This window comes from Limulus polyphemus, unplaced genomic scaffold (genome assembly GCF_000517525.1).
Source record: "Limulus polyphemus unplaced genomic scaffold, Limulus_polyphemus-2.1.2 Scaffold2743, whole genome shotgun sequence".
Classification (NCBI taxonomy): Eukaryota; Metazoa; Arthropoda; class Merostomata; order Xiphosura; family Limulidae; genus Limulus; species Limulus polyphemus.
In genome coordinates, this window is record NW_013668353.1 from 124,310 (window position 1) to 138,300 (window position 13,991).

At 32.7% G+C, this 13,991-nt stretch overlaps 1 protein-coding gene across 4 annotated transcripts in view; it reads left to right on the plus strand.

Moving 5' to 3' along the window:
- The window catches only part of LOC106467797 (serine/threonine-protein kinase SIK2-like), a 111,304-nt gene extending 97,345 nt beyond the window's left edge, over positions 1–13,959 (plus strand). For all 4 annotated transcript variants that reach the window (XM_022395995.1, XM_013928175.2, XM_022395996.1 and 1 more), the window contains 2 exons: positions 8,906–9,151; positions 9,649–13,959. In XM_022395995.1, the coding sequence (XP_022251703.1) occupies positions 8,906–9,151; positions 9,649–11,223 (1,821 nt within the window). In that variant the 3' untranslated portion in view covers positions 11,224–13,959. The remainder of the gene's footprint in view (positions 1–8,905; positions 9,152–9,648) is intronic.
- The last annotated feature ends 32 nt before the right edge of the window (positions 13,960–13,991 follow it).

Here is a 13,991-nt window from a genome sequence, read left to right on the forward strand (position 1 = left end):
ACCCCACCATTCCCAGATTGCCCCTGAAGAAGAAAAGTCCACCATTCGAGAACACTCGGGTTATAGGCTTTTTATTCATTTCTTGTCAGAAAATAATATTTATAGTGTATAATTTACCATCATATAACACCTGACAACAATCTCAGAATTTTCAAACAAAACCTAGATCGAGATAATAGTAGGTAAGCTTAAAACTTATTTCGATTTGAAGTTATACATGAGACTACAAGTTGAACATACACTTTCAATTTGTACATGCAAGTAGGCTGAAGATGAAATTTAATGATTTTATTTGTTAATACGCTGTGTTCAACACTTATTTCATCTACAAATTTTAATTAAAGGTGAATATGAATCACAGAAGATTTGTAACAACAACAATTGCTATGGTGTGAACGCCTTTTACAAGCTGACAAAGCATGATTATGTTAATTATAATTCTCATAAGATATTTATGTTAGGCCTATTAAATTTTAAACACTACATTCTTTATCTAGTTCCTTGGAGATTTTCGAGGATTATAAGAGTGTAAATCAATAGTATTTCAACCACACTAAATTCGTCATATCCATTACTGACGACGTGTTTCGCTCAATTCATAGCTCTTCAGGCCGGCTGGGATACAACGAACACAGTTGCGGTCAGAATACTATATAGGTACTAGATTAGGAACGTAGTATTAAAAATATAATAGGCCTAACATAAGTGGCTTATGACACTTATGTTAAGCCTATGTTCGTTGTATCCCATCCGGCCTGAAGAGCTCTGGATTGAGCAAAACGCGTCTTCGGCAATGAATATGAAGAATATAGTGTGGTTGAAATACTATTAATTTATATCCTTCTTATTCTTATTCTTCACTAATGAAGAAGATTAAGAATGTAGTGTTAAAAATATAATAGGCCTAATATAAATGTCTTATGAAAAGTATAAATAATATGATTTGTAACAATCTTGTTGTGTGTTCCTGCTATTTTGTTTTATAAGATTTTGTTACCTATTCAGATGTTATTGATATTGTTGAATGGCATTAAATTCCAAAACTGAAACGTAGCTATTTTAATATTATCCATTATACTTTTTATTGCCGAATGCATATTTTGGAATACGCAGCCTAATATGACATTGCTATTGTTTTTCATTTCCCTCATTTTATTTTTATCAATAAGGCAATCACATTTTTTTTCTAATTTATTTTCATTGAATATTAATTTCCATGTAATAATGTAATAAGAATTGAGAATTATTAATATTTCAACGTTGGATGCCAAAAGTATCAACTTATATTTATTATTAAGTTGCTTGCAGGACATAAATACTTACCAATCTTTTTATACATCGGTAAAAGCTAGTATTTACGTTGTTGCTTTGATATACTGGATCACAGGGAGGTAAGAGGCAGGTTGCTGGTTTTGGTGCAAGTAATTTTATTTAAATAGGTACAGGTATCCAGAGTGATCTAAAAATTACAATGAAAGCGTTTAATAGAAAATATTTTGGTCTGATATGGTTTATTAACAATGTCCTTATGAAAACGTTTGCAGGCCCCAGGTCATTTAATCGGTTACACTTGTAAACCAAAGCTCAGTATTGTTTGGAATAGCTTATATTTGACAGTACAGATATTAAATTGGTTTTGTATTGTTTATTATTCATATTAAGCAATAATAAAACTATTGTTTTAGTACACTGTTTCGTGTGTGTGTGTGTTTGTTTAACTTCTAAACAATGTTTGAACTTAAAAAACTATTGGCAGTGTTATTAGTAATCCTTATTTGACATATTTTTTATTAATCATTTAGTGTTTCAGTGTTCTTTAATTTGTTATCAGGACTTCTGCTGAAAAGCTAATCGAATATTGCTCAACCGAATGTGAGTTGATAAAATGAACAAGTGATTGACATCTGAGGTTTATAAAATTACTAGGTTGTACAGTATAGGGAATAATTAAACGTTATTTCAATGATATATTGCACGTTATGGTGTGAAAACATTTTCCAAGCTGGCAAAGCACGATGATGATTAATTATATTTGTTGTAAGACAAGGCCCTGGATATGGTGGACATTGGTTGGAATACTATGATTATACACTATTCTAATTCTTGAAATTCCAAAAAGGACTAGATAAAGAATGCAATGTCAAAAACATAATAGGCCCAAAATGATAAGCATAATTCATTATATATTTTTTCTACCTTGGAAAAGGTGTTCACCTTATAACAATTGTTGTTGTAACAAATGGATTATATAAATAGTTTTGACCACTACTGTGTTTTTTGTGTCCAAGCGGACCTGATGACCTCTGGATTGAGCGAAAGGTGTCGTTGGCAATGGATATCGCGGGCATGGTGTGATTGGAATTATATTATTATCATCATCTGCTTGTAGCTGCTCCACGAGGAAGATTAGCTGTCAACACTCGTCATGCCTGTCTGTCCTGTGCCTTCCTCACACAATCACTGTAGCTGGACGACTGCAACCAATTCTGATATCTGTGACCCATTTTATCCGCAGTCGACCTCTCTTTCTACAGCCTTCTATCTTGCTCTATATCAAAGTTCTTTGAATCTTATTTGTTCTAATTAGGTGTCCAAAATACCGACACTTTCTTTTTTGGTTGTCTACTTTTAGTGTACGCTTTGTTTTAGCCATTTCCAATATTTCTTCTTTTGTTTTATACTCTGTATATGCTATTTTCAACATTATTCTAAATATCAACATTCCCAACGCTTCTATATTGTTCTAGAGTTATTTGGTTAGTGTCTAAGTCTCTGTAGCATACAGTAAAATGAATAGTATTTTATAAGTTTCTTCTTTGTATCTAACCTATTGTTTCTTGTGGTTAATACATCTTTTATACGGATGAAATTTGCTCTTGCAATTTCTATCTGTCTCTTGACTTCTGCCTCGCGTTTACCATCTTCAGTTATTAGTTGCTCCAAGTAGACCAACTTGTCCACTTATTCTATTGTGTGAACATCCACTTTGAAGTTGACTCTAACTATTTCTTTTACATCTCTCCTCATAACCATGGTTTTTGTCTTCTTCATGTTAATGCTCAACTCGTACTCTAAACTTCTCTACTCACTAAGTCCATTATTCTTTGTATCTCAGTACCACTTTATTAAACCCTCAAATTCTTATTTCTGGGAGCTAGCTCTACATTGACTATCTTTGGGTCTTGTAATGTGTGAGGTCCCAGGCTCTTCACAGAAGACTGGTCACTCATCCTACTAAGGGTCAAGACTGCCTAGATGTGTCACACACCTCCGCCTTCAGACCTGTTGTCCCTCTTATTAGTTGGGAACTTCCGTCTCCTCTGCCGTATCCAATCTTCATGCACTTAAGGGGTGACGTCTCCAAACGAGCATGCCATCGAACTGGTTCCACTTACATAATTTTGCACCACTGTAGAGTGGAGATATCGTGAACAAACAACTACTTGGAGCCATAAGTGAAAGTTGAGGAGCACCAGGGACACCACACCCATATTAACATAGGTGTGTGAGGGGCAGGTCAATCAAAGGTCCTAGCCCTCACAAAACATCCCCATAGATAAATAATGTATAAATCTTATACACTATTCTGATTCTTGAAAATCGCTAAGGAGCTAGATCACGAATGCAGCGTTAAAATATAATAGGCCTAACACTAATGTTTTATGACAAATATAATTTACTATATATCGCTCGGTCTGCTTTAGTTTGAAAGATTAGAATCATTCTATATAATGCCATTCAAAATGCGCTTAGGAAGTCTCTTATAACTAAGGCCCCCTAGTGGCACAGCGATATGTCTGAGGACCTACAACGCAAGAATCAGAGTTTCGATACCCGTCGTGGGCAGAGCACAGATAGCCCATTGTGTAGCTTTGTGCTTAATTACAAACAACAACTTATAACTAAGACGTAAACTATTAGAATTTGAATAGTGTCTAACAAAGAAAAAGATTAAGTTGAATATTTTAAAATTGTTCTTTGTATTTGCATATATATATATATTTATATATATATAAATTTTAGACAAGCTACAAACTTCGTCCATAATATGTAGAGATCTGTTTATTTTCCTCCTGAATTGTCTGATATGTATTTACCCTTAAATATTTAAGCACCGCTCGCTGAATACCTGTTGCAGGCGCTCTTTGTTGCAAAAGGTTTTCAAAGAAAATAAAACAAGTGGTGCTTGTATGTAGAAAAATTCTAATTATTTAAGATCTTCAAAGACCAAAACCTGTAATATAATAAATTACTCAATATATACAGTTCAAGTCTTATATAAAGCACTTGGTTTTGTCCTGAAATTACGGAGCTCATACGTGTGTAGGGTTGGTGGAGTTTCTTTATATGCGCGTGAATAAAAAGTACTTGTATGAAACTGTGATTCTTATGTAAGTGTATATAATGTAATGTAACCCTGAGGTAACAGTTATTTGGGAAAAATATAAGAGTATTGATATGAAGTCATCCTGTTGCATAAATAAATATTAAAGCTTGTAAATGCATATTAAAACTGTTAGTATAATGGTAAAAGGTAAATGATGTTTTTACCAGAATGACAAAATATAAAAAATATGTTCCAGAAACTAAATATGACAATAATTTTGTACAAAAAATTACAAAGACACAGAATTTTCCTGTCAATTAAAATGATGCACCTAACGTTTAAAATATCAGAACAAAACAGAAACAAATAACTAACTTGTACTTAGGTAATGGGTTATCTTCGGCTTCAATTACATAAATCAACAAATAAAACAAAATTTGAGTTAACGCAAAATTTCAGCAACCAGTAAAAGCAAATCAAAAAATATAATCAAAATCAGAATAAAACTCAAATCAAATAATACACAATAATCTCCAAATTGAATACGTTAAACCAAAATGATATTAGAAAACTTGAAATAGCTAAAATCAAAATTTAATCATAAAAAAGGCTCAACAGCTGGCCAGTAAACATATTAAACAAAATTAAGAGCATTGTGGCTCAAATATCAAATACAAAGCAAAATATAATGGAATATAAAACAAACATAAATATCAATAAATATTGAACATAAAATTATCATAATAGAAACACTGTTATCTAAGATATGTACAGTATTTATAGTTCTACATGTTATGGTACTTCCTGTGAAACGGTTTTCTCACAGAGCTCACTAGCTGGAGGTTTAATAATACCAGACTATAATACTTATTGTGTAAAATAAGATTAAAATCAAGTCATCAAATGTATTTTATTCTCAATTTTTTTTCTCCCAGTGGTTTGATTCCTGGAAGTGTATTTTTTTTCCTTTTGATACATTATAAAGTACAATATTGCATTATGTTTGTAGTATATTTCATACATCATTGTCATAATGTGAATACGGTATCACATTCATAAAAGTATATTATATTTAAATTAAAGCAAATTCAACATAACATTACGCACATATTTACTTATGTTTAAAATTTTAATATTTGAGGAGGGATGATGGGGGATGGAGGAATAGAGCTAAGCTTATCCTGTTCGCCAGAATGAGTACTCATACGTGTATAAGATAATCTAACTATACTCCATAAAGGCCTATTTATCCTTGCCAGTAAAAACACCGTTCATAAGGAAGCCTTGATTTAAAACAGGTTCGTAATTTATTTCAAAAATCAAACCTAAGGTTGTTTTATTTTTCATAAATATACAAAATATTATTTACCTATCGAAATATGGAACAGGGAAACAGAGAGAACAGTTTGTTGTTTTTTTCGAAAACCCGGGCAACGCCAGGTAATGCTGTTAGTTTCAAATAAAACACGACTTTCACTAGGATTGTATGTGAGAGTTTTATTATATCTTTACTGATATAATTTTTAAATGTAGTACTAAAAAGCCTATTATTTTATCAATAAATGGTACCACTTTTAAAGTCATTACATTATATATCAGTAAAATTTATGAAAATTTTGATCTCTGTACATTGAATCATTTTATGCAATCACTTTTTCCACGCAGTACTTCCCAGAAAAATAAATCTTTTTTTAGAAAATGTTCACTTTTCTAATTTTTTTCCAATGAGGTATGAATATTGCGATTAGTAATTAGTAGCACATACAGCCGCCAGTAGGGTGGCATTTCAGCTATTATTACACATGTCTCGCTCATATATATTACTTAATAACACAGAAAGTAAGGGTCGTAATACCTTTCAATTGTTGATTTTTCAATCAACCCACTCTCCTAACTGTAAAATATTCAAATGGCTATTACTTAATGTACTACATATATATCTATCATAAAACAATACTTGGTATATCAGAAAGTCACAACTTTCAGTCATAATTATCTCTAACTATTTATCACAAGTAATAATTTAACAGACGATCCTACTGTTTCACTTTATAAGTAGATACGCACCCATTATACATGTTTCACTGGATATAATGTTTGACTTTATGGATTAAACATAATCTTATTCTACATACGTAGCTCTGTTTTCATTCCTATCTTTAACTTTAACATTTGGTTTAATAAACGCTGTAGTAAGTCATTTTGCAACAACTAAATAAAATTATTAAAACTTTGTGATTTTAGAGTACAGCCTGTTTGCAACTATTATCATTCACAGATAGTTGACACACTAATACTGTCTCGAGGTCCGTTACAGTTGAAAGTTTAAGACTAAGTTTTGTGTGGTTTGAACAAGAACAATGTACACACGACCTTTACTATGAGTAGTTAATGGCAGACCTAGGGGAAGAAATCTAAGACACCCTTGACTTCTTAATAGACAATTTTTGTGTGATTACATATTTAAGTTTTTTGTGCATTTTGAATGTTCAGTTATTTTAGTGTTGCTGATCTCGTACATAATTGAGTATGTGCAAAATGATTAGAGAAATGAATCAAATAATCCAAACTATATTATTTTATTTATATGGAGCAAAAACATAACATTTCAATTAGAGATATCTAAGTGTCACTTTTTAAATCTATAATTATCTCACTAATACACAACTTACTAATGTAACAAACAAGTACTACGAAATTATCTGATTTATATAGGTCAAAATTTCAGTTTTATGGTATCAGAGTAACATAACTGCTTTTTTATTCAAATTAGTGTATTGTTTGGTTGATAAGTTATTGCCTTGCGACCTTCATACAAACTTTATATAGACATTGTTCCTGTAATTGTACATTCGTGAGTGTAATTACGTGAAACAATCCAACAACAAGCTTATGTATTATCGCATCTTTGATAAAAGTTGATTTCACGCAAGAGTTAAATGATTCGGTTAGAGTCTATATTATTCTTGTAAATGCTGTAGTTTAGTTGTGTTCCAATATGTGAAAAGAAACACTGAAATTATCACGAAATAGTGACATTTTAATACATTGTACTAAACACAGAATTCAAACATGTGCTTTATAGTCAAACATAATTATTTTGAGACACCAACAGTAGATTAAGTTATTTGTTCACACTGTGCATTCAATGCGAACTAAACATGTCAGATTTCAATTTGTAAAAATTATATACTGACATACGTATTTTGACCTTATAACTGAGAAAAACTAGTTTATCGACTATTTAACACTTCAAAACTTCCCTGCATAGATATTGAGATTTTATTGGTAACGTGTGATCATTGTCTTTCACTTCACTTCATTTTATCAAATATATGTTAATCGTTATTTGTCAGTTACAAATCAGTTTTTGATGTTGTTATAAATCAGATGAAATCTAATAGTTCTTGTTTTCAGTTATTGCATAACACAAGATAAAACTTGTAGATGAATTACAACCTATGCCAGTTCATATGACTGATGATCAAGGCTCAGACAGGACCAATCTAGAAATATTCGGAAAATATAGCTTATGCTCATCTTAACAAAAAATAACTTAATTCTAGTTTGTTCAGACCAAAGATCAAATGTCGGATAATTATGTGTCTATTGAAGGTATTAACTAATTTTTGTTGCAAATTCGAAAAAAAAAATCAAACGTATAATTTAGCCATTGCTTAAGATTAAATATTAAGTTTCAAGAAGCGTTATTGCTTTACCATATGAAATATATTACGTAAAATTCTATATAGTCACATAATCATTCTCAACTACATAGTAATAATACATTTGAGCATAACTGACGTTACTACCTACCTATACTTTAATTCACACAAACATGAAACTACATATTTAACATTTAACAAAGCAGTATAAAAATACTGTATTATAGTAATGGTGGCTATCATTAGTTCTCACGGGACAAGTGATGTATAACTATTTAGGTATTTCTGTTTGTCAAACTGTAGGAGTTATCAGATAGTTGTCACGAGACAAGTGAAGTATAACTATTTAGGTATTTCTGTTTGTCAAATTGTAGGAGTTATCAGGTAGTTCTCACGAGACAAGTGAAATATAACTATTTAGGTATTTCTGTTTGTCAAATTATAGGAGTTATCAGATAGCTTTCACGAGACAAGTGGGATATAACTATTTAGGTATTTCTGTTTGTCAAATTGTAGGAGTTAGCAGATAGTTCTCACGAGTTATTTTATGCTGGTTCCCCGGTGGGCCAGCAGTAAGTCTTCGGATTTACAACGCTAAAATCAGGGGTGGACACAACAGATAGCCCGACGTGGCTTTGCTATAAACATACACAAACACACATATTTTATGCCGTTATGATATTAAAGTAATTTATTTGAGGGCGCTTAAAAACTTAATGAGTTATATGTGCTATGCCCACCACAAGGATGGAACTCCGAATCTTAGCGTTATAAGCCCTCAAGCTTACTGCTAAGCCACCTGGAAGAGTTCGGTTCACTGAGAAATATAATGCATTTATAACACTGCCTTTTTAAAGAAGAAAATGGCATTACAGAAAAATATACAATATTACGTTATTATTTTTTTTCTCAGTCTCTAGTGAACGAGAAATTCGACCATCATGCAGCTATATATTTTCTTTTGTTGGATCGTTTGCGACAACACCGAGCAACCGTACCGCCTGCCGTAGTGAAACAACCAGTTGACAGTTGCCATCCCCGTAGACCTAGCACCATAGCTGAACAAGCAATGAGAAAACTAGATTCACCCCCTCATGGCTTCAGTTTTTATCAGCAGCCAGGTGGCCCAACATGTGCGTCGCAGATCACCCAATCTCAAGTACGTTACTTTCATTTTCTTTTAATCTCCTCCTCCTCCTAAACTGATGTGTAAACACTAACAACTAAGAAAGATTTGTATAAAATGTTGGGTAGGGACTTTGTTTTGAATAAACCGTTGAATGTGCTCAATAAGATCCTAATTGTATGCAGCGGTTTTCCTTTAAAGTAATTGATTTTACAATAGAAAACAAATCCTATACAAAATAAAATATCCTAACTGGACCTTAGGAGACGAATACTTAATTGATGAGATGTTAATATCTATTAACGTTCAACAATATTGATAAAATAAGTTTTCATATTAAGATTCTTCATGACTTCTTAAATATTAAGATATAAACTTTTGGAAGAATATTGTAACAAGATTCATGTTATTAATGTTTTTAGACTTGGTCATCTTTATGAAAAAATATTTAGTAACGTAACATATTTATAACTTATTATCGATTGTCTTTTTTTTTCGAATATCTTGATCAATACTATTTTTTGTTCTAGGCCCGGCCTTGCATTAGTGCTATGAGGTATCATATGTTCAGTAGAACAACAGACGGAACAACACCCTCTGGTGGACCTTTCATTGCTCACGCATATCGAATAAATGAACGGGACACTGGTCAGTACGTCCTTCCTTCAGGAACTTATCTTAGTGATGTTTCTCAGATCCCTAGAGCCCCTCGAAGTCAAATTGGATCTCCAATGTCCAGAGTGACCGAGTCCTTAGATGAAGGGGTAGAAACGGACATTAATGAAGGATCTAAAGATTCCGAAACCCAACCTCCCATTAAACAAAGGCCATCTTGCCAGTACAGTGAACATACCACTTGTTGTGGATCTAGTGATAGTCATAGAGCCAGCCCACCATTATGTAATCTCACACAGTTGCTCAGTCTATCTGACTCACCAGTTGGAAGTTTCACCAGCCAGGGCTCAAACTTCGACAGTTTTGATTCGCAAATCGAAACAGATTTTGCTTCTAGTCTAACTTCCTGTTCACAGGGAAATCAGAGTACAGCAAGTTTCTATGAAAGTCGTGAAGAGTCATTGTGTGTAACTAATCCATGTGAAGTACTATCTCAAACTAGGCTCCCAATTCGAACCAACAATGTTAACCGACCTTCTTATAGACATAACCCAATAGAAAACGAACGTAGTGCCATAGAATCCCCCACTAGCTTCCGAGAAGGCCGTCGTGCTTCAGATGGGCTTGTTGCTCAAGGTGTAGCCATCTTTTGTCAACGGCTTGGCGATACTTCTAAGGCCCGTGGAATTGTAGGGTTAAATGAAATTAAACAAGAACACCAAACACTTCGAAATCTATATCCGAATCAAGTGCCAGAGGCTCAGCAAGTCCAGTATCAGCTACAACACTCTCAGTATTGGTCAATGGTTTCAGGGAGTTTGGCTCTTTCTTCACCAGACCAACAAGCGTTACCAGTGTCCAAACGTGTCAGTCTCCCGGAAAATTTCACATATTCTCCAATTCCTTCAGCTTTAAGGCATGGAATTGTTTGTGAAGACTCTCAATTGGGACAACCTCCAGAATTTGGGGGAATATTACTTAGTCAGAGCAAGCCTTTGCAACAGCAACTACTTCAACAGAGGCTGCAGCAGAAGAGACAGGTGCTGCAAAAACAGGCATCACTTCATCGCCGCCAGGCGGTACGTCAGACATCATACAAGCTTGCACAGCAAGCTCCGACGATTCCTCCCCTTCCTACCGAGCTCTTGAATCCTGTTTTACCCTTTCAGCCCATTTCAGAAGATATATCCTCTCCATCAGACGAGGAAGTTCATGCTCAGCCCCTTCCAAAGCAATATAAACCTCAAGGCCCTAAAGAAATGACAATAGCTCCTGTAACTTCTGAACAAGAGGAAGCCGTGTCATTATGTCCTATCTTTCCAGTTATTCCAGTTGATACCAGGTCTACAAGCGAGTATTCTGATATTCAATTGGAAAAGTCAGAACAGGGAAACAATATTGAGTCTAGTCAGGCCAAAAAGCCTTCCTCAGCCTGTGATGATGTCATTTTTACCGGAGAGCCAGTAATTAGTGTTGTGCCCCCCAAGTGATAATACATGCCAAAATCGTGGAGGCCATATTGGCTCCATATAACCTAATTCGACATTGTGCGCAAAGTTATCTGTTGCTCTGCACTCTGCAGTTTGTTTTATTACTAGTAGCATATGTATCTTTAGTTATCAAAACAAGTATATTCATGTTTTAGTTTTAGAGAAGAACTTGTTGAAAAGCTGATGTTAGTCCTCATCTTTGAGTAACTAGGCAGCTTTAAAATTGTGGAAACAAATGTTATGATATACCATATGTATTCTCAGCTTAGTTTCGTAGATGTTAGCAATTTGTTGAGGGTTTAGGTTGAAGAAGTTCAACTTATCAAAGTGTACAGTGCAACATCAATTTCAGGTAATAAAATGGATGAATGATGAATCGCGGTGCAACATGCAACACAGTTCCGTGTGGCAATAAATTAGTCATATAGTAGCTCGGTTGATGTTCCACGTGAACATTAAACAGCATATTTACTTTTCATGCATAAAGAATAAAACATATATTTGTGAATATGGTTATTAACCCTATTTTGTTGTGTTTTGTTAAAAAAACTGCTTTATTTCTATTTCTTATTAACAAAGTGCTTTATTGTTAGCTAATTTGTTAGGGCTGCCATTTTTGTGACTTCTAGTAATAGATGTATGGAATATGGCACATGTTATAATGCCTGGGATTTTTTGAATAATGAAATTATAAGTGTTAGTTTATAAATGAATTGTCCGTATATAGAAAACAATTAAATACAACAATCTGTAAGTTGGAAGTTTACTTATTGTGCAAGTTACTCACTTTTCTGCACAGAGCTGTTATGGGGTATTAGAATCTATATCTCTTTCTAAGAGCGCCAACGAATATCAAGGTATTGTTATTGTATTGCATTGTTACTTTAACTGAATGTTGACGCATTATATTGCTGTTTTTGTTTACTCTACCTGCAGAGAAAATTTTATACAGTAACTCTTATTTGAAGATACAGATATATTTATAAAGAACGAAAATTTATTACTTAAAATTATCCTTTCAAAAAACAAATTATTTTACTGTAGCTATCACTCTAGTCAGTTTTTTTAGTAACTTTTTTTTCGCTATTATTTCATTATGTGCATGCATTATATTAAACTCGTATGCTTATATGTAGATTAGTGAAAGATATTCAATGTTATTTATTGTATTTGTTGTTTAAAACATTATCATTTTTATGTACCTTAACCATTTGTTTTTCTATTTATTGAGAAAGTTAGAATGAAAGAGACGTTTAGATTTGGGTTTTATGCCAAAGTATCTGTTTCACATTTGAAAATCAGAAAACTGGAATGAAATTGTATCAAATTGTGTATATAACTGCCATGAAATGTTTTGCAATATCAAATATTTTATTTAGTGAAACAGGAGAAAACTAGTAAAATTATTCATTCACTTTTCTCTTGTATGATTGTTTTCTTTGTATTTATGTTTCTCTTATGTTGTTTCATTATCTGGTTTATCACAGCAATAAATTCTTTATTGTCTGGCTGAGACACATTGGTTTGAAGACGTTTAGTTTAATTATCTCTCTCTCTAATGCACGATGCATTGCAACATTTTCCAGAAGGTATTGATAAGGAGATTGTCCATGAAGAAACTGATAAATTTACAATGTTACTATCTAGTATATTTTACAAGATATAGAACAGCCGAATATTTTATTATTCTAAGAATATGCTTTTACATATAGAGAATAAAAAGTTAAACTCAGGATTGCGTTACTTTACCAGTCACAAAGTTATCTTCTGGGAGGGTTTTTATGTTGAGCTCAAAGTATCTTTATGTTAGCGGAATACATATAAAATATCTTTGTTACATCTAGCACCCATATGTAACCGTTTAATTAAACAATAAACACTGAAATAAAGAATAACAGAAACATCAATTGCTTCCAGCAAGCTTTATATTTATAAAATGTACCCCATAGGAACAAACATTTATTTTTAAGTAGTGAGCTAATAGTAAATCTGAGAAAGAGTTTGTCGTAATAAATGATCGTCAATTGCAACGTAAATTTCCACTTAATACGATAAAAAATCAAAACATTAACTGATATATATTGAAATTAATCGTGATATTCTTCATAAATTGTAATGAGAAATACATTTCGATCCAGTGATTAGCACTTATAAGCTCAAAATGACGAAGAAGTTTCTCTTTCAGTGGTTATCAAGTTATGGAAGAGATTATATCTGCTACTCATTTTGGAAACATATTACGGTAATGCAGTAATAAGATGACAAGCAACGGTTTATAAAATACATTATTTTATGTAGAGAACGTACTACATATTTCAACAGACATTGATGTGTCTTTTTTTCAGGTTTACTATACTAATAAGTTGACAAGAAACGGTTTATAAAATACATAGTGAAAATTATTTTATGTAGAGAACATACAACATATATCAACAGACATTGATGTGTCTTCTTCAAGTTTACTATTGATTATATCTGCTGTTAACATTCAGCGAATGTCGCACTAGGCGTTTCGTGTAAACATGCGTAGCTAAACAAAACATGCACTTTATTAACTGGTTATGTGTTAGTAGTTGAATTTTAACCATTCTCATTATTAAATCACGTTATTTTCTAACAGTGTTCTGTTAGTGTGCAGCGTTGCAGACTGTTTACTTAGAATGCAGTTATGTAAATGTGTCATGTCATATTGAGTAGTAAGTATACCAATCAAATAATAGTCGTGCAGAATCCAATCTGATAACTCCTACAATTTGACAAACAGAAAT